The following is a 21,797-nucleotide window of genomic DNA, read 5'->3' as shown; positions in this document are numbered from 1 at the left end:
AAGTCCAAGACCCTCTCCACACAGTCCCCGTTGAGGTGTATGGGCTGAGGGTCAGATCTGTTTCTCCTCAAGTCCACTATTATTTCTTTAGCCTTTGTTGTGTTGAGGACCAGGTTGTTGATGCTGCACCATGACGACAGTTTTTGACTTCATCCCTGTACGCAGATTCATCTCCCCTTGAGATGAGCCCGAACACTGTTGTGTCGTCTGCGTACTTCACGATGGAGTTGCCTGCAGGGCTGCAATAACGAATCAATAAAATCGATAAAAATCTATAATAAAAAATGTTGGCAATGAATTTATGTATTAATTCGTTGTGTCGCGCCATTATGGCGTCACTTCGTTTGGCGTGAAGATGTTTACGTCACACACAGACGGCTGATAAACTTTACTTTTGCTTGATTTAGTACTTCTCTGATTATAATCTGATGATTAGCGGAAGAATTAAGTAGATATATTCATCATCAGCTGTGTCTCATGACGGAAATGAGACGCTATCTATCTAAAAAGAGCTTGTTGTTGTAAAAACTCCGGCGGAAGTTAAGTTTAGGGCTGAAACTATTCCTCGTATTATCCGGGTAATTCGATTCAAAAAAATTCCTCAAGGCAAATTATCTGCCTCGAGGCTTCGCTTAAATCAGTCATGTATCCATATACGGCCATGCTGTAACCTGGACATCGCGCCGTGTGTTGCGTTGCGCGGCGTGCTGTGTTTCACACGGACGGCTATTTGTGTGGCACAATGCCCTTGTTTTCGCCATTACTACAATGTAACACGCATGATACGAGGCGTAAAAATTACGAGAGAAGAGAAAGAGATGCAGTGATGTGTACAGGCCCTCGTCCTGCGGCTTAATTGCAGATACGGCACTATGCCAGCACCTGTAAACCTACGCAGATCTCTGGGTTTATGCGCTGCCCGCATGACTCGCAGCGCTCATTTTGTGTCTGCAGACTTCAGGGAATTTCATAAACTTCTCTGATTGACCCGACAGTTTTACAGAGCACTGTCAGGCTTCACGATTCAAGTCCTGCTTTGGTGCTTCCCCTCTCTCTCTCTCACTCTCTCTCTCTCTTTCTCTCTCTCTTTTCCGCATGCACACGTTATACATGGAATTATAAATTATCTAAAATTCAGGGCACTGACGTCTTAATTGCAGTGTATTTTTCAAAATGTTTACCATCCCAAAAGAATAAGACTTATATTAATAATGAATTGACACCAATTAAATAAAAACACCTTATTGCCACAGACAGTGACAGAGACAAAGTAGGTTAAAGTTCATCATATAGTCAGGATTCAACAGCTCACAGAAGCTGCTTTCTCCATGTCAGTGGATGGTCTTAAAAGGTCATATTTTTATCTTATGGTGGATGAACTCACAAAAAAATGTGCAAAAATTGAAAGTGAATACCCTTTTGAAAAATAGATCATATTCCTGTAATCTAAAGGTTCACCCTCCAGACATCATCAGACCACTGTGTGAATGATGGAACTATACTTTTGCTATAATGTGAAATATTACATTCATGCATAAAATAGAGGATTTTAAAATGATTAAGTGTCCCCTTACTTTAATGACAACTTGGAGAATAGAAATAAACTATAATGAAAGAAATAAATTGTTGGCAGCAAACAATTCCTGGTGAAGGATCCCTAAAACCCTAAATATGGCTTAGTCTAATGTCATTTTATAACATCCTTTCCTTGTAACTTTAAGAAATGTAAACTGTCGGGCATGCTGGTAGTCGAGTGGTTAAGGCGCGCACCATGTACGCAGGCGACCCAGGTTCGAATCCGGCCCGTGGCACTATTTCCTGCATGTCTCTCCCAGCTCTCTTCCCTGTTTCCAACTCTATCCACTGTCCTCTCTCTAATAAAGGCACGAAAAGGCCCAAAAATAAATCTTTAAAAAAAAAAAAGAAATGTAAACTGTCATCAGAACTTCATTGCACTTTGTAAAATCTATTTTCTTTAGAGAACCTGTTAATACCAATTTTTAATATAGAAATAGTTCATTTAAGGGACCCAGCTTCTTTTCTCATTTGTCTAGTGCTACTTCTCTTGAAAAAGCAAAAGTGATTGATTGAAAAAATGCAATATTTCTTATGAGAGTATTCGATTAATTGTCAGAAGAATTGAGACTACTCGACTACAAAAAGAATCTATTGCTGCAGCCCTAGTTTAGTTTTTGTTACGATACAAGTCTGGATAAAAATAATAGCGCTCGGCTGTCAGGCATTCATGTAATCCATGATGTTTGCCCCACTTTGTGTTCTAAATGTCTGCTAAAACAGGAGAGAGGAAGGAAAAGCGTGAGCTGCAGTAACGGGGTGACAGGAGCAGTTGGGTGTGTGGGTCTGTGTATGTGTGACAGAGATAGTTTGTGTGTCCGTCTGTGAGTGCGGGTCGGTCTGACAAGCATCAATGAACTAACGTTTGCTTGTTGAATTAGTGAGTGACAAATGTTTAGAAATTATCATAATATCAATAACTTTTATGGGCTGAGGCTTACATGTGGCTCCTCTGGGATGAAATAAGAGGATGTAATAAAATCAGTATCCCCTCATAGTCTTTCATTTAAATCATATCCTCAGGCTGTTGTCATTAGTATGATCTTTAATTGTTTATATTTGTAAGGAGGGAGGCAAAGTAATAATGTAAAAAAATCATTTAAATTTTTTAAAATAATTGATTTTTTTTGTGATTATTCTGTGGCATGTTCAAGTTAATTAATTTAACAGAACTCAAAAAATGTTTTATTCTAGTTTTAAGAATATAGACATTTAAACTCTAACATTATTTTGACAGCTTTGGAATATCCACATTAAGTTTTAAATTAAGGGACCCCCACCCCCCACCCCACCTCGGGGAGAAAATAATCATCCGATTCATCGATGATTGAAATAATCGTTTGTTGCAGTCCTAGTTGCCCGGGTGGGTGGGGGTGCAGTAATGTGTGTAGAGAGTGTAAAGCAGGGGACTCAGTACACATCCCTGTGTGCAGCCGGCATTTAGACTGAGTGCTGTGGAGAGGTGGGGCCCTACTCTGACTCTCTGTGGTCGGTCGCTGAGGAAGTCCTTAATCCGGAGGAAAGTGGAGTGTGGGAGGCCAAGGTTGTTTAGTTTCAATACCAGTCTGCTGGGGACGATTGTGTTAAATGCTGAGCTAAAGTCAATGAAAAGAAGCCTGGTATACCTTTTTTCTTTTTCTTTTTTTTTTTTTTTTTTTTTTGCTCTAAGTGGGTCAGGGTGGTGTGGAGGGCTATGACTATGGTGTCCTCTGTTGATCTGTTTTTCTAAAATGCGAACTGGTGAGGGTCAAAAGTGGTTGGAAGTCCTTGGATGATGTGGCTTCTGATCAGTTTCTCAAAGCACTTCATTATGACTGGAATGAGAGCAACTGGCTGGAAGTCGTTTAGGCTGCTGATGGGGGTCTTTTATGGGACAGGGATGATGGTTGAGGACTTAAGGCAGAGTGGAACGGTGCCCTGAGCTAAGGACAGGTTGATTATCTTTGTAAAGACCCCAGTGAGCTGGTCTGTGCAGTCTTTTAGCACCCTGCCATGGATCCTCTTCAGGTCCTGCTGCTTTCCTGGGATTTACTTTCCTTAGTACATGTTTCACATCACGTTCCTCCACCATGAAGGAGTGGCCAGTGTTGGCTGTTGGATGAGATGGGGCTGCTTCTGATGTTGTCTGTTCGAAGCGGGCGAAGCAAAAGTTCAGCCCCTCTGCCAGTGCAGCATTGCCATCCACAACATTGGGTCTGGGTTTGTAGTTTGTGATGTTCTGGACCCCCTGCCATACCTGCCTCGAGTTGTTGCTCTGGAGTTGGTCCTCAGTTTTGGTTTTGTAGTCCTGTTTGGCCGGTCGGATGTTCCTTTTCAGGTCTCCCCTGGCTACACTGTTCAGTTCCATGTCACTGGACCGGAAGACGATGTTCCTGTTCCTCAGCAGGGTCCTGACCTCTCCTGTTATCCAGGGTTTTTGGTTTAATACACCTGGATGCGTTTGTCCGTGTTGACTGTGTCTGTGCGGTACTGGATGTACGAGAGTACAGATGTGTACTCCTCCAGGTCATGGGACTCAAAGATGCTCCAGTCTGTGTTTTCAAAACAGTCCTGCAGCTGTGAGGAGGCACCATCAGGCCATGTCTTAACAGTTTTTGAGGGGGGGGACGGGTCTCTTTTCCTGAGGGAGGTGTAGGTTGGTAACATAGACAGGGATATGTTGTCTGACTGGCCTAGGTGGGGTGATGGTATGGCCCTGTATCCCCTAGAACAGTGACTGTCTACTGTTATTAGCCCACCTGTCACTACTAATATAAATGCAGAGACCCCCACCTCGTTGTTTCTGTGAGTCCTGGTTTCTGTCATAGCGTCAATGCGTCCTGTTAACACTAAAGTGGCGTTGGGGATTGCTGGCTGAAGCCACAACTCTGAGATGATCAGAGCGGAGCACCATCTTCCAGCTTCCAGCTGTAGCCTCAGCTCGTCCATTTTGTTCACAATGGACCTGGCGTCGGTGAGAAAAAGGCTGGGGAGTGGGTGTTTCTGTAGTGTTTTCCTTAGCCTCTCCCATGCACTGGCTCTGCAGCCCCTTTTCTGTTTTCTGTTAATGCCATTTCCTCGTCTTCGCACTACTGGCAAAATATTCTGTAGACAGATGAAACCAAAATTGAGTTGTTTGGAAGGAACTCACAACGCTATGTGTAGAGAAAAAAAAGGCACAGCACACCAAAATCAAAACCTCATCCCAACTGTCAAATATGGTGGAGGGGCCATCATGGTTTGGGGCTGCTTTGCTGCCTCAGGGCCTGGACGGATTGCTGTCATTGACGGAAAAATTAATTCCCAGGTTTATCAAGACATTTTGCAGGAAAACTTAAGACCATCTGTCCACCAACTGAAGCTCAACAGAGGATGGGTGATGCAACAGGACAGCGACCCAAAGCATAGAAGTAAATCAACAACAGAATGGCTTCAACAGAAGAAAATACGCCTTCTGGAGTGGCCCAGTCAGAGTCCTGACCTCATTGTTGTGACTTAGATGAAGATCAGAACACATTTGATGACCAATTTATGCAGAAATCCAAGAAATCCCAAAGGGGTCACATACTTTTTATTGCAACTGTATGTATATCAGAATCAGTATCGGTATCGGCACATACAGTGCTTAACAAATTTATTAGACCACCCTAACCCTAACCAAAGTAAGGTTTATGCCACAGCTGCCCTAAATTAACAGCATTGGTAATTACCAAAATCATTTTTTATGTTTCTGCAATGGTTAATACACCAATATGTAGAAGCTCTTTAACCCAAATGATATTTTTAATGCTAAAATATAATTATTATTGTTATCCATGAATTTTCAAATTTACTGATTTACAAAAAACTGAAAAAATAGTAAAGCACATTGATACTTCTTGATTAGTATGTCAAATTATAGTTATTTACTTGCATCCCTGAACAGAAAACGTAGTTTTAGTGGTTAAATGTTATGCTTGATTAATTTCTGACTTCTCAGAGAAGCCCAGTGAGCCAGCTCAAATTTGGGGAATTCATTTTGAAATCCCTCATTCCTATTCAAAATGGTAAAACGTGGAGAGCTCACTGAAGATGAAAGAGTCCGCATTAAAGCACTTCATGATGCTGGATGGTCTCTGAGAGAAATATGACAGGTGGTCTAATAAATTTGTTAAGCACTGTATTTATCGGAATCGGATCGGAACTGATAAAAAGTGGATCAGTGCATCCCTAGCAGTTACTAGCAGTTGTTATTTTTTAAATTAGCCAGGAGTTGTAGTTGAGACTGAGGTCTTCTTTTCACCTTTTTTGGGTTTTTCTTGTTGGAAATTTCCCGTTCTTTCCCTCAAAGGTGTCCTTGACCATCCATTCTCTTTGTTTCCACAGGTTTCAACTAGAGCCTGACCGATTTATCAGTGGGCCAATTATAGCGTTTCACAGATTAATCAACATCGGCTAGAATGTAGCCAATATATTAACTTTTTTTTTTTTTTTTTTTTTTTTTTTTTTTTTGCGGGGAATGTCTCTGCTCCTGTCACTCTGTGTTGTGTCTCCATGCTGGACTCAGCCTGAGTGCCTGGCCCCTCCCCCTCAGATGCAGAGTGCAGCAGCAGCTCATACTCACTCAGTGTTGCCAACTTAGCAACTTTGTTGCTATATTTAGTGAGTTTTCAGACCCCTCTGGCGACTCTTTTTCAAAAAAGCAATTAGCGACAAATCTAGCAACTTTTTCTGGTGTTACTGGAGACTGAGCAGTGCTGCTGCCGTGGGCCTCTCCCCGTCCCAAAGCGCTCACAGGCAGCCTCGTCCTCGCGCAGTTCGACTGCAGCAGAGTAGAGGACTAACGCTCGTTTCAGACTGGGACCGTTTTTGCCGCTTGCGTGTGCTGCGGGTCAGCTCTGCTTCCTGCCAGTGCGGCTTTCACACAGGGTGCGAGTTTTCTGCGTGTCAGCCACATCTCCCTGCTCTCAAAGCCCTGCCCTCAAAGCGACTTCATTTAGTGTACAGAGGAAGTGTGTCGGGAACTGTTCAAAATAAAAGCATTCTATACAGGTGAACAGAGTTTCTCTACAGAAATGCTAAACCGGGCTTTTACTTTGAAAAGCACAAACCAGAAAAGCATTCATACGATGTTTATCTTTCCTGTGACATATTCTACCAGTGTGGAGACAGAAAGTTTCAACTATAGTAGATCTTTAGAGAAGAACTTTATAAAACAGGCACATTTAGGCTTGTGGCCTTCCTCAGGGTTATCAAGACACAAATTGTAAACATATTCTTTGTGCATACTTGCCACAACGATGTAAATATGGCTCTCCATTTATCATTTTCCTGTCTAATATGGTCCAAAGCCACAGTATAGGATTATTATACAGTGTTTTAATGTCATCTAAGTTGCATCTTTGTGAAATAAACAAAGATAAATTCAACTGGTTATTCACATATTATTCCATATTTGTGTCCATGTACAGTATATATCCTGTGTATATCAATGTTCTTATTTCATATATCGGCCAAAATATCGGATATCGGCCGATAATATCGGATATTGGCTTTTTTTTTAGCCCCCAATATCGGCATCGGCCCAAAAAATCCCATATCGGTCTGGCTCTAGTTTCAACAAATGTTGTCAACTTAATTGTGAAAAACACTACAAGTACAAGACATAACTTAAGAGTGCCATCAGGACCATCAAGGTTACATTTTTTCTCATCGGAGTATAAAACTTTCTTCCCTCTTTCAATTTCCCATGTTTTTGGAGCTCCCTTGCAAAGTCCAAATGGGCGTTCTGTGGCGTTGAAGGAGACGAGGCCTTTGAAGACCTTTTTAGTTTTTTAAGCCCTTCCTTCGCAGATGCCATCTGATGGTTATTGGGCTACAGTCAGCGCTAATTAATGGCCTTATTTTGGGCCAAGGATCGTCCTGTGTGTTGACGGACAGCCAATCAGATCCTCCGGCTCAGTGCTGGTGAAATTTTTTTGGGTCTACCACTTGACTTTTTTGTTCCGTAACCGTCAGGATCTTTTAAGAAATTCAAAATGACTGTCTTACAGCGTCCAACCTCAGCAGCAATGGCACATTGCAAGAGTCCTTTCTTATGCAGCTCAACAATCCCCCTATGTTCAAAGACAGAAAGCTTTTTTGCCTTTGCTATCAGGAGCTCATGACAGTGTGAATACCTGACAGAAAATGACATTGAATCCACAATTTTGCGCAGATTTTGTTTTTAAAAGGCTGTTAATCTTCAACTTTTGACCAGCTGATGAACAGCCTTTTTTAGTTCAATTGTTGTTTGCAATGAATTGCTTACTCAATTTTTTTGTTGTCTCACTCCAATTTCTTCTTTTAGCATTTTGAAGCTCTACTTAGAACCTTCTTAAGATCCAACAGTGCACAATGCAAATTCTTGCAGTTTTTCCACTTGTCTCAAAATTTTGATCAGGAGTCTATTTCTAGATGGACCTTGAGCTCCAAGACGGAGCTTATTGTCATTCCAGCCACTCCCACCATGCAACCACGATCAATATCCTGCTTGGATTAAATAAACTCATGCCCACTAAGGCCACCCGGAACCTGACTGATATGATTGAGCTAACCTTCAAGGTTCACGTGACCTCGATTTCTCAGTCTTGCCAATTTATCCTCTGTGACATTGAGAGTATCAGACCCTACTTGACATGGCATGCAACACAGCTCCTGGTACAGGCTTTTGCAATATTGTGCATTGACTACTGCAACTCATATTCACAGGCCTTGCCGCATTCACACAGTGTTGCCAACTTAGCGACTTTGTTGCTATATTTAGTGAGTTTTCGGACCCGTCTAGTGACTCTTTTCAAAAAATCAACTAGCGACAAATCTAGCATCTTTTTCTGGTGTTACTGGAGACTTCTCGAGACTCTGACGTGAAAGCATATAACGTTGTTGCTCCTCTCAGTGAGCAGTGAGTGCTGCAGTGGGCCCCTCCCCGTCACAAAGCACTCACAGGCAGCTAAGTCCTCACGCAACAGTCCCTCTCAGCTGCAGTCTGAGCAGGAGATGCTTGCGCCTCCATGTCCAGACTGCAGATTAACCGCACTGTGAAGGCACCTTTCAGTTTTTTCTATTGCCTCTTTTTGGTCCATTTAGATTGTTAATGAAAAAAAAAAAAACATAAATGTTATGGATACAAATGTTAATGTTCCACTGGAATTTGCTGTAGGCTTTTAAGTAGACCATAAGGTTTAAAAGTAAACCAAACATAAGAAAACTAAACTTATGTGTAAAATAGAATAATAAACTAAAAATAAAATTAAAGTATCTCTGCCAGAGTATCTCTTGAGTCATTTTTGCCCGTCTCTTTCTTTCTTTCTTCTTTCAAGGAGGAGGGTTGAAATTGTGACATAAAAACAAGAATCAACAGAAGCAACTTCATCTAGGTCTACTCTCCTTCTTGCCTGCTACGCTCAGCCAGCAAAAAGTGCCTGGTACTGCCCCAAGTCATTAGCTCAACTCTTGTCCTCTTTTATCCCTGAATGATTTAAATTAATTACCCAACTTCATTTGATCAGCTGAGTTTCTTTTTACTTTGAAGAGAAAGCTAAAGACCCAGCTCTTTAGAGAACACTATTTACTGAGCTTGACTCTTCCCCGCTGTTGTCCCCAGTGATAAAATGAGTCTCCCAAATACAGATGGCTTGCACTGTCCTGCTCTTGGTACTTTGGTCATTATTTGTTAGTGAGGGCAGTTTAACTGATGGTGACAATGAGAGGTCTCAAGATAATAATTGGTTGCTTCACTGCTGATGTTATCAGGTTTTTTAAGCTTCTTTACATCATGTGCATGGCATTAATGCATGGCAGCACCTTTGTCCGATGAGACTTGAAGCACTTTGTGGCACTTACTGATGTTTTTTTTTTACATTGTGACTTGAGCCTCTATAGTTCTTTTCTAGTTTTTTGACTACCCAAAGCACCTTCAGCCTTGCAGGATACACTTACCATTCATTCCACATTTAGACGTTGATGGTGATGGCTGCTGTTTAGATCAGTTGAGCCAATTGTTCTCTTGTGTTTGCCCTCACAACAATTTTGGGTCTTTATGGTCTGTTTGCCTGTCCTGTCTTTGCCTCCTAATTCAACTAAACACTTTATAGTGACTAGATGGCAGCCTTTTATTTGATTGAATAACAACTGAGACTTTCCACAATGTAGTTCCTCAGCAATACCTTCTCAAGGACATGATCCCCCAGCTTCCAAGAAGGCCAGTCTTAACGCTCTACTTCCACATTTTATATTTGGTTCCCATAGTTCTGCTTCAGTGCACTGAGTCTCCTTACTAAACCATACCACCAGATCCTTAGGCCTTTCTCTTTAAGAAGCAGTCCTATGTTCCTCTGCTGAGCCTTGCATGAAAAGGCCCCATATGTGAAGACCCTGCTACCAAGTTCTGCAGGCCCCTCTGCAATGACTAGCTCAAAAAAAAAAGGGACCTTTTGTTTGTCTTTTGTCTTGAATTAAATTTGGCCTGGTGAAGCCTGTTGAAAACTGGTGAATCTGATGCAATGCCACAGACATTTTTGGGGCAATCTTCCCGATAAAATACAACTAAAGACTAAATTGTGATTGTATCTGATTAATACTTGATATACAGGAAATTATCTTTTGCTTTGCAGTGGTAAAACTAATTAATTTATTATTTCTCTAGGTTTCCTTCCAGATGTAATCCTCATCATCCTGGATAGATCCTACTCAAAGAAAAGGTCAGATTTTTTAAAATTGCTGTATGCATGTGATTATTTTATAAAACATACAGTTTTTTTTATTTTGTTTCATTTATAATTTTGTGCTTCTTTGTGTTTTCAGGATTGTGTAGCATAAGATCCAGCTTCAAGCCTTTGCAAAGAATGGCTAATGGGTGGGATTCATACTGCTATAATCCTCCACCTTTAACATCGGATCCAAGTACTTTGAGAAGATCAGAGTCCGAAAAAAAACCTTCCCAGCATATAGAGAACTTCACTGGACACCATGAGTTCTCTAGCTCAGTGGCTTTTCATGAAGCTCCTGCAGCAAAATCAAACTTTAACACAAACTGCTACTCTGGTTCAGACTGTGTTTATCAAAGATACTACAAAGAATCTCAATGGCAAGCTGATATTGGACAAATGGACAAAGGTTCCCTGCCAGATAATGAATCATCAGATATTGCCACAGAAGGACTGTCAACATCTGGATCTTTTCCTTCATCCTTGGCAACGAACACACAAGGAATTACCCAGGACTCTGAAATGGCTACATCATGTATTGAGAACTATTCAGTTGCCAGTAGCTGTTCATATGCAGAGGTCACTGAAACAAGGCCTTCTTGCAAATTTGTGGCAAGTACTGGTAGTCCAGCTTCAAATCCTAAAACTGGAGTAGCTGCTAAGCCCAGTTCATCAGAATGGCTTCTACCTCATACATACACATCTTTACCTGCTAAGAGTCAATGTCCTTATATGTCAGGGATGAATGAAAACTTGCAGAGACCTTCAAATGTGATGACAGGAGGACACTTAAATCCAAGTGCACATGAAGATATCAGTATAAATGAAAGACTGAAATGTCAAGCAGAAGATCAACCCTCTATTACTGCTAACATAATGGCTACCACAGAAAGGACTGTAGATGATGGAAATATCAAAGATGGTTATCAGATCCACAGACTAATGAATCGAACTGAGAAACACCAAGGAGAGTCCTCACACATCAAGATGAGGTCCACTGAAAGTGTAACTGATGATGAGACGGATGAAAATTCAGATGACAATATTGAAGAGCAATTCACTTCAGGTTCTCAAAGTAGCACGACTGTTTTCATAAATGAACAAGATCACAAGGAACAAGTCATAAAAGAGAGAATAGAACCATCTCTTTACCAAGAAAATGTTGGATTGGATGTTCCCAACAGGGCAACTGGACAAGCTAAAGTCCCGGTGGAGGATCAGCGGAAAGAAAGGATAGAACCAGGGCCTGAGACTGCAGCAGATGGAACTGTTAAAGATCGCCATCAAATCCAGAGTCAAATGACTGAAACTGAGAAAAAACAAGGAGAAACGTCACATTTCCAAATGAGTGATATTGAAAGCATGACTGATGATGATGAAGAGGAGGGATACCTAGTTGGCGATTCTGACGAGCAGAGCATGAGTCCTTTAAGTACCATGGCTTCTTTCAAAAATGAGCAAGATCCCGATGGCATCATCATGAAAGAGGAGACAGAACCACAACTTGATCAAGCAAATGTTGGATTGGATGATCCCAGCAGTAAAAGTAGTCAAGCGGATCAGCAGGATGGGTGCAAAGCCCTGAAAGGAGAAAGGATAGAACCAGGGGCTGAGACTGTAAAAGATGGAAATGATGATGATCCTCGTCAAATCCAGAGTCAAATGAATGAAACTGAGAATGAACAAAGAGACACATCACATTTCCAAATGAGGGATACTGAAAGCATAACTGATGATGAGGAAGAGGGATACCCAGTTGGAGATGCCGAAGAGCTGAGCATGAGTTCTTTAAGTTCTATGGCTTCTTTGAAAAGTGAGCAAGATGAAAAAGTCATTGAAGAAGGAATAGATCAATCACTTGACCAAGAAAATGTTGGATTGGATGATCTCAACATCACAGGTGATCAAGCTAGAGATACAGTGGAGAGTCAGCAGGATGAGAGCAAAGCCTTTAATGGGGAAAGTTCAGGATCAGTGTCATTAGAAAAGGGAATTTTTGATGAGCAGACTTACTCAAATCTCAACACCAAGGATGGTCAAGAGGAAAGCAAAGAGACCATCTGTAGGGATAAAGATGCTAAGCTAAATACTCCATCTTTAGATCCGTCAGACATTGCTGTACCTGACTCTAAAAATTTAACTCATGAAGCGAGAGCATGCACTAACACCTTGGAAAGCAATACTGAATCCCCTTTGCAGTCTTCTAAGCATGAGTCTTTTGAAAGTGTGCCAGAGGACAATGATTGTAGTAGCTCTACGGTATTGAGTGATGATTATTTAAACCTTGAAAGTGAAAAGGATGAGCAAAGCAATGAAAGTCATTCAGAATTCTGCTTACAGCCTTTAAGCCCCAGCACAGAAGAGAGTCCTTGTCAAGATGATGAAAGGACAAGTGCAGCACAGTGGACACACAATGAAACCTCGCTAGATGCAGGTCACAAAAGTCTTGCTCTCACTTCTGACAGTCTGTCGATTGAAACCACTGATGAAGTAACACAAGATGCTTCTAATAGCACAGACTGCAGCGTGCGGGGAAACGGTTTAAGCACAGACTTTACTCGCTGTCTTGAAATGGAAAAAACAAGTGCTACAGAGGTAACAAGTACAGTTTCTAGTCCTAATCGGCATCAGTCTCTAGATAAAATACTGGTGGTGCCTGAACCTGAAGATTGTGTAGTAGATGATGCTGCAAGCTCAAGAGACTCATTTGAAGAGATGGATACACCTGCTGAGGAAGCGTCAGGTCTTGGCATGATGTACGGTGAACCCCTGGAGGACTCATCATGCGACACTGATGAACCAAAATTTGATGTCAATCTCTATGGAGAACCAGCTGTTGCCATACATGACAGTAACAGTGTAAATCATTTAGAAGGACAAACGCCTCAACTAAAATCTTATTCACAAATGAGAAAACTCCTGCAGCCTGTTGTAATACTGACAACCTCAGAGTCAATTAATGGAATGACCAACTCCTATTATTGTGCAAACTGCAAACACTCAACCTACAATGTGGATCATCTAATTGAACACCACTATGGCTGCCATTCCAGGCACTGTTTTCAGTTTTGCCAGACTTGCAATGTCTACTTGATGGGAAATGAACAAGCAGAAAAACACCTTTGTGGTGAAACCCTAAGGACTGATGTTGCAGAAGACACTGAACTCTATTCTGACCCTTGCCTTCAACAGAATAAAAAAAGAGGTGGTCGGACATGCTCAAAGTGCCAAACTACATTTTTTAAGTTAACTCATTATATCTCACACATGCGGTCTCACACTGGCATAACACCATACAAGTGTATTAAATGTGGGTCATTTTTCTCACAGTCCAGTGCCCTAAAAAGACACACCAAGAAACACTGCAAGTACAGGATGACACAGCTTCCCGTTGATAATGTAGAAGCTGTTGTCAGCACAGCTGCATCATCGCCATCAGACACCTTGGTGCAGGAGAAGCCATCTGGAAACCTTTATGACTGTTTCATAAAGCTAGATAATGTTCACAAAACTAATTATTGTAGTTTATGTGATAGATATTTCTTAACCCGAAACCAGGCAAGAAAACACTACCATAACAAACACAAGAGACCTAAAGTTGGACTTTTGTCAAGTCTTTGCAAAAGGACAAGTAGTAGTAAGAAAACCCAAATGTTAAAGAATGTAATCTTCAAATGCCCTCTTTGCCCACGGCCTTTCAAGTATGCTTACAACAGGAATCGACACTTACGACAATGCGTCAGAGAAGCCGTATTTGGTGGCAAGTGTAAAGTAGATGGTAAATTTCAATGTCCCTTGTGCCTAGCTAAATTTACTTTAACATCAAACCGGTACAGACATATTAAGTCATTTTGCCTCAAAAACTACTTCAATCAGCTCAAAACAGATCCAGCATTGAGGCGAAAAGTTGAACAGAAAAGACCAAACACAAAGACAAAGGAACCTGTGCACAAAACACTGCCAATAAAAGAGGAGCTGAAACAAGAAGCACCCCCAGTCTTGGCAACCAATATCGAAGCACGTTACAAATGCACCCTGTGTCCGGCAGTCTTTTTTCATCCTTCGGGAAAGTACAGGCACATGAAGAAACATGAGTTGTTAAAACTCACTGGCAAAGCTATTATTTTCCGAAAATCAGTTTTCTCTATCACTCCTAAATCAGAAACTGTAACTCTTCCAAAGACTGATAACAGTAAAGAAAACCTGAATTCAACTGAAGAAGATAGCAGCCCTGCCTTAAGCTGTCGTTTTTGTGGAAAGTCTTTCAGCACGATGAAGGAACTGAAGACTCATGAGCGCAATCACAGAGGTGAAAAACCATACCAATGTCTGCAATGTGGAAAGAAATTCAAGAAACATTGCTATGTTGTTGCCCACAAAGTTGTTCATCAGAGGAGGATACAGTGCACTGTGTGCAGAAAGATTCTTCCAACCATTGGAGAACTGATTCAGCACAGAAGCACACATCTTAAAAGAGGAATGCTTAAATGCCCTGACTGCACAATGGAGTTCCAGTATCCTGCAAATCTCCTTCGGCATGTACGTACCCACAAAAGAAAGGAGGAAAAGGCATCTCAGCTGAAAGAACAACTATCAGTAAAAGTACAACCACAGAAATCCTTGGACTGCGTGAAGGAGCAGAGTGGACAAAAACAGTTGCAGTGCTCCCTGTGCAAAGAGGTTTTCGATGATTTCAATGTACTTAAAAAGCACTGTCTAACTCATATATCTGACTCTTCTGCAAACCAGTGTCCATTTTGCAAGCGTAAATTCAGTGTGCGCCGTTATTTGGTGCGCCACATGATCCTGCATGCTGGTGACAAACCCTTTTCCTGTACAAACTGTGGGAAACAGTTTTACCATAATTTTTCCCTTACAGTTCACAGGAGGACATGTTTACCTGGTCCAACACCACTTCCTGCCACAGCGGTTCCTGATAGTAGGACTAGAACAACACTTCAATGTCCCTGTTGTCCCCGGCTGCTAAAAACCAAAGAGCGCCTGATTAATCATGAAAGTGACCACAGGAACAACTTACTAGATATGTGCTCAGTATGCGGGAAGTTCTTCAGGCCAAAAAAATTAAGACAACATAAGAATATGTTTTGTGGTGGCTCATCATCTCAAAATGCCGTTTTCAGCAAAGTCTCCTCAAAATCAACTCAGAGGGTCCCTGAACAGCCTTTACCAGCAAAGAGGGTCCCTGAACAGCCTTTACCAGCAAAGAGGGTCCCTGCACAGCCTTTACCGCCCAATTCAACCATGCTGCTTCCATTCAAGTGCCCCCACTGTCCACAGAGATTTAGGTACAGATCGATATACCTTAGACATCAATACAGACATACAGGTGTGCAACCATTTATATGTTCACACTGTGGCAAAGGATTTCGAGCTCATAGACCATGGTTAGAACATGAAGCTGACTGTGATGCTGCTCCAAAACAAGAACAGTCAGAGGTCAAAAGTGAAGCTGCAACACAGTCGTCAGACATTCCAACTAGCACAGAAACAGTACAGGCGCCGCATGTGGAAGGAAATGAATTCAAGTGCAAATTCTGCAACAAGACCTTTATGAAAGCGCGATCTCTGAGACGCCACATTTTGACACACAATGAAGTCAAGCCATACCGCTGTAAAGCTTGTGATAGCTGTTTTTCAAGGTATGATCACCTTAAAGTACATCAGACTCGTTGCAGAGGGAAAAGGAGGCGATTGGAGGTCTGTATTCCCAAAATCAGCTTAAATGACATTGGAAGGGGTTGGCAGGATACGTTTAGTATTAATTTGGCTGAAAAAGAGGAGACATTTGATTGCAAGATCTGCTCAAAAAGCTTTCCATCTCAGTCTAAACTTTCCAGACACAACACCATGAACCATACTGTAAAATTATTCAAATGCCTAAAATGTGGCTCCGCCTTTTCTCATGCAAAAACTCTGAGAAAGCATCAGAAGATGAGAAAGTGCAGAAAGGCTGCCAAAGCAAAACAAGCATCATTCTCACTAGACACTAAACCATCTCCTGATAAACCATTTACTGAAAACTTGACAAACTCCCCGCTTGAGGTGCAAGGTAGAATCCTTCACAGGATCCAACCATTTTTCAACAAAAAAAACAAACATTTGTGTAAGTACTGTCCTCGTGCTTTTAAAAGCCTTTGGCAGTTAGTCACACATAATCGCCTACACACTGGAGAGAGGCCGTACGCCTGTGAAACTTGTGGTGAGAGGTTTATAAGGAAGGATTATGTGAAGCGTCACTACCCAAAGTGCAGTAAAAGACATGGGAAAGATAACGTGCTTTGTGATGGATGTGGAGGATTTTTCTCCCAGCTGAAGCTAGAAGATCACAGAAAAACGTGTGCTTTAATTCCAAGCTCTTCAGAATCAACAGTCGGTCAAAGCAAACAGTCAGTCCCTCAGAGCCCACCAAAAGGCTTTTCCTGTGCTTACTGTAGTTCCCGGTTTTTACTGTTTTCCCAACTCCAAGAGCATTTTTTGAATGCACACAAGGTGGAAACAATGGTGCCCCCGGTGACGACGGCTCCCTTACAACACCACCTATCAAATATTCCAAACATCAAAGAAGAGCCTGTGGATGAAAGCTGTGACAAAGGGAGAACTGAAAGTACTAATGTCATCTGTCAACTAGATGCAGCTCTTGACATTGAGGAGCCCACCCAGTATGCCTGCTCCCAGTGTGACATGACCTTTTCATGTAAAAGTGGACTAGGTGGTCACCAGCGTGTACACAGGAGGCAGCAGCCTTATACATGTAAAGTATGCCAACGAGGCTTCTGGAATAAGAACTTTTATCGCAATCACTACAGGAAATGTAGAATGACCCAAATTTTAGGGAGAAGTACCACACCACAGTTGGAAGTCCCATTGAAAGCAGAAATTGATCTTGCATTGAATGCCTCCAATCTAGAGTTTAAAGATGAATCCAAACCAGCTGACTCTGAGGTTTTACAGACGAACTCCTCCAGTCAAGAGGACATAGTGCAGAAAGCATCAGAGGAAAACCAGGTGCACAACACCCCAGTTAAAGAAAAGAAGGCTGTGCAATACCAATGTTCAGAATGTGATGAGAGTTTCACAGATGGCTTAATGCTTATAAGTCACCTCGAAGACCATGGAAGAGAGGAGCAAGAGAGAAAACGCAATGCATGTACAAAGTGTGGAAAGTTGTGCTCTAGTCAAGGAAATCTCCAAAAACACATGAGGAGCCATCATGGCATGGGTAAGAATTTTTCTTGCCCTGACTGCTCCATGGCCTTTAACTCTCCAACTGATCTTGAAATCCACAGAACATGCCATGATGCAAATCGGCCTTTTGTTTGCAAAATATGTAGTCAAAGGTTTTGGACAAGCCCATCTTTACGTAATCATTACCATAAAGCACATCCTGAGGATATTTACACATGTCGATTCTGTAGCAAGACCTATGCAGCCAAAAAGTCCCTGGCGCGACATTACAAAACAATGCATCAAAAAGAGCTCAAGGAGAGTAGTGTACCGAACCAAAGCAGCAGCAGTAGCAGTGAAAAACAAGCCAGCAGTCAACACAGCACAACTGCCGAAAGCGATATGGATGAAAATCACTGCAGCGAGGACAGTGACTCAGATTCTGCCCCATACTTTCCATGCCATGTCTGTGGGAAGACATTCCCAACATCAGAAAGTCTTGAGGATCATCAGCGGTGTCACTTGGGTGAAAAACCACATGAATGTGAAGAGTGTGGTAAATGTTTTTATCAGGCATCTCAATTGCAGCAACATCAACGAATGCACAAGTCTGAATTCCAGTGCCAGTTATGTGGCAGGGGCTTTGTCTCGCTCTTTGCTCTGCGTAAACACAAGCATAGTCATGGAAAGAGCCGCCCATACCGTTGTTCTAAGTGTCAACTCAGTTTCACTGGACCCTCGCAGTTGGCAGAACACATGTCAAGTCATCGTGAAGAAAGTTTCCCATGTGATATATGCAATCATGTGTTCCCCACCAAGAGTAGTAGAGTTGAGCATCGAAAAAGCCACTCTAACTCGGGTGAGCTTCTACCAGCTTCGGTTTCAAAGGAAGGAAATGAAAAGTCTTTGTCAAATGCTGAACTTAAATATCGTTGTGGTGTCTGCAATGAGCGTTTCAGGGACCCAGAGGAGCTTTCGGAGCATGGCTGTTTTGCAGCCAAAGAGCGACAGTATTCTTGCTTAGATTGCGATAAACATTTTCTGCATGCATCACACCTGAAAAAGCACAGGGCCACCCATAAAGTATCATGGTCTAGTTGTGAATATCCATGTAATCAATGCAACAGCAGTTTTTCGTCATCGCAGGAGTTTCTGAGCCATGCAAAGAGCCACATTGAAACTGCAGCAGAAAGTGATCAAAACTCTGAAGCAAAAGATAGTGGTTCGTCAGATGGTTTCATATGTCCAGTTTGTCATCAGTGTTTTGTCAGTGTCACAGAACTGATCCATCATTTTCCCATGCATCCTGATAGTACATTTGAATGCAAAACATGTGGAATATCACTTCCCTCTGAGAGTAAACTAAAAGAGCATGAGCGCAATCATCTGATAACAGATACTGAGTTTGAATGCACAGAATGTGGCCAGAGCTTTTTTGGAAGCAATGCATTCCTCCAACACCAATGTTCAGAGCAGAAACACAGAGTGGACCAAACTGAACACTCGTATTCATCAGCTATGAAATCCCCTCCAACCTACTCTCAAACAACAGCAGAGGAAGAGGAGGTAGATGTCACTGATGAGGATATGTATGATTGCATTGTTTGCTCAAAGCAGTTCTCCTCAAAAAGCAGTCTTCTAGAGCATCAAAATGAAAATCATGCAGATAAGCCATTCAAATGCGAGGCATGTGGAAAGAGGTTTGCTCTGAGGAAGTACCTGAAACAGCATGAACGAAAGCATTGTCATAAATCAATTGCTCAGCGTAAGAATCAGTTAACAGAGACCAAACTCAAATGCACTGAGTGCCAGATAGAGTTTCATACAACAGAGGATCTTTCTTTGCATAAGAGGCTGCATGCTGAAAAAGAAGGTGGAGATTACCGCTGTGACATGTGCTACAAGTCCTTCAGCCAGTTGTCTCTACTAAGGCAGCACCAAGAGAGTCACGTTGGCCAAATTGTGTACGAGTGCACTGAATGTGACAAAGCCTTTGCTTTCCCTCACTTACTGGAGGAACATCAGCAGACTCATGCAGGGTCCTCTTAGTAGAATAATAATATACCATCTCTCTTCTGTTTCCTCTGAATCAATCAACTAAAGGTTCTTGAATTTCTTTTCATGCCTTACATCTGACTGTGAACCTTGAATGGTAGTGACTACACAAGTTCAATTTGTGTTTTTGTCCCTTGCTGTAAATTAACGGTCTTGGCTCTTGTCATTTTGACAGTGCATATTCCCCTAAGTTCCTGATTATATTCTGTATAGTTTGAAGTTGTAACAAATGGAATTTGTACAGAGTTAATGACTGCCATATTTTCTTTAGTGTTTGTAAAATAGGGTTAGGTTGATGAATATTCTGTATTATAAATATTAACAAACATGGTTGGATTAACTGTTTATGAAATGTCTTTGATAAAGACTGGATTTGTTTTGATCGAGAATGATCATTTTTTTATGTTTTTTAATGTAGTTTTTTGGTCTTTATTTTTGACAAATGTACAATATCGGTAATTTTTATCTCAGTATTTTCTATGACTGTCCATCTACTAGAGGTGATTGAGAAATCATTGGTTAATCATTTCCTTGTGTTCATCACCAGTTTCTTTTTTGATATAGATGAGCATCTTGTACAGATGATTCAGACATGTTTATACTGTATGTTCCTTTTCAATAACTGATGATGATAAAGCTTTCATAAGAAATTTGAGTTGATGTATTCAAGTAAAGTCTACTAGTAAATCTTTTTACTGGTCCTTTTTTTAAATTCTGTTTTCTTCTAAAACACTTTAGTGATAACTTAAATGCAAGTTAAGCAAACATTGGCGAGAAAGTTGGGACTAATTAAGGTAGTAAATATATGAAGTTCAGCACCCCTGAACAATATTGAAGCTGGTCATGCGGTTTTGTCTGCTGTTCGCCCACACCCAGTGTAAGGACTACAGAAATGCTATGAAATCTAAATCTACCAAACTTGTAGCTAGGTCTTCAGGTTTTCTTCTTTTTGAAGAAATGGCAACATGTCTATGAGGCTGAATGGCTGTCTCTCTTGTTCCCCAAAATATTAAGCTTTGGTGCTTCATTCAAACAATTTGTCATTTTAGAGGAGAAATTGTTAAAGCTATGGCCTTGCAATATCTGCAGAGTTCCTGCAGATCTTGTAAAAGTCTGTAGTTGGATGTTTATTGCTAAATTTAAGGTGATAAAATTTTATTAAAAAGTCTTACATCAAGTGTAAGGTTTTTAACTTAGGATGGTACTTAAAAATAGAATAGTCTTGGTACTTTATCAAAATGATGCTGTCTAGTTAGTAATGTATCCTTTTTTGTGGATTTACTTACAGCTCTTACAACAGTGTATAATGCATATAGAGAAAATGACAGTAAGTTGGTAAATGCAAGTTTAAGGAAACTCAGCTTTCTAACATTGAATTTAAAAATAACTGGAAAAAAAACAACCCTTAAAATTTGGAACAATGGTAATTAAGCCAATTAAGCACAAAAAGGGCTGCTTTCATACTATAGTGTGGAGTAATGATTTCTCATTGTTATTGTCCTTAAAAGGCCTTTAAACCTCTTAAACTGGATTTTAAATTAAAATATGAAGCAACCATGATCTACGTGTTAGTCTTTTTTGGCAAACAGAAATCTGCCCTAAATTTTTAGGGGGAAAAAATTATTGTAAAAATTAAAAAAGGTCATTTTCTAGTGTTTGAACACTTTATTTTAAAGGAGGAAAAACACTTCATAAAACCTACAGTAATATGAATGTTATCAACTGATTCTTACTGGAGAAAGCAAAAATGGGAGTAAAAATTTTATTTATTTCACTTTATTTAAAAATCTCATTTACAAGAGTGTGCTGGCCAAGACAGGCAGCAGCATATTCAACACAGACACAAAAAAAAAAATCAAGAAATTACAATCACAAAGATGCTTGAGTCACAGATCAGAAAGTCATCAGTAAAAACATTCACAAGTTCTGTTACTGTATCATAAGATGTTGCTGATATGAACGGAGTGAGCAACCAACAAGGATACCTGAAGATACCTGGGTGTTTTTCAAGTCTGCCATCAATGTTATTGCCTTCCAATTGAAGATTTGATGGGTAATTAATGCACCCTCTTTTCCTTTTCAGCAGAGGAGTGCGAAGCCAACAAGATTTTAGTTAACTTTTATGATTTTCTCAAGAATAAGAAAAGTTAGTCTTTGCAGTGTGTCATTAATCTGCATGGACTTCATGTTACCTGATACCAGAGCATGTCCAGGAAGATGCCCCAATGGCCGTGTTTTCTTTTAAAGAAACATAATTCCAGTCATCTATACTTGACT

The 21,797-nt window shown here is 41.0% G+C and overlaps 1 protein-coding gene across 1 annotated transcript in view; it reads left to right on the top strand.

The window, feature by feature from the left end:
• Positions 1-20,226, top strand: part of znf1035 (zinc finger protein 1035) — a 46,657-nt gene extending 26,431 nt beyond the window's left edge. Inside the window, exons 3-4 of the mRNA XM_041793345.1 lie at positions 10,220-10,274; positions 10,378-20,226. Of these exons, the coding sequence (XP_041649279.1) occupies positions 10,419-19,514 (9,096 nt within the window). The 5' untranslated portion in view covers positions 10,220-10,274; positions 10,378-10,418 and the 3' untranslated portion in view covers positions 19,515-20,226. The remainder of the gene's footprint in view (positions 1-10,219; positions 10,275-10,377) is intronic.
• The last annotated feature ends 1,571 nt before the right edge of the window (positions 20,227-21,797 follow it).

Source organism: Cheilinus undulatus, linkage group 8 (assembly GCF_018320785.1).
Source record: "Cheilinus undulatus linkage group 8, ASM1832078v1, whole genome shotgun sequence".
NCBI lineage: Eukaryota > Metazoa > Chordata > Actinopteri > Labriformes > Labridae > Cheilinus > Cheilinus undulatus.
The sequence above is the reverse complement of the archived record's forward strand: the minus strand, read 5'-3'. Positions and strand labels throughout refer to the sequence as shown.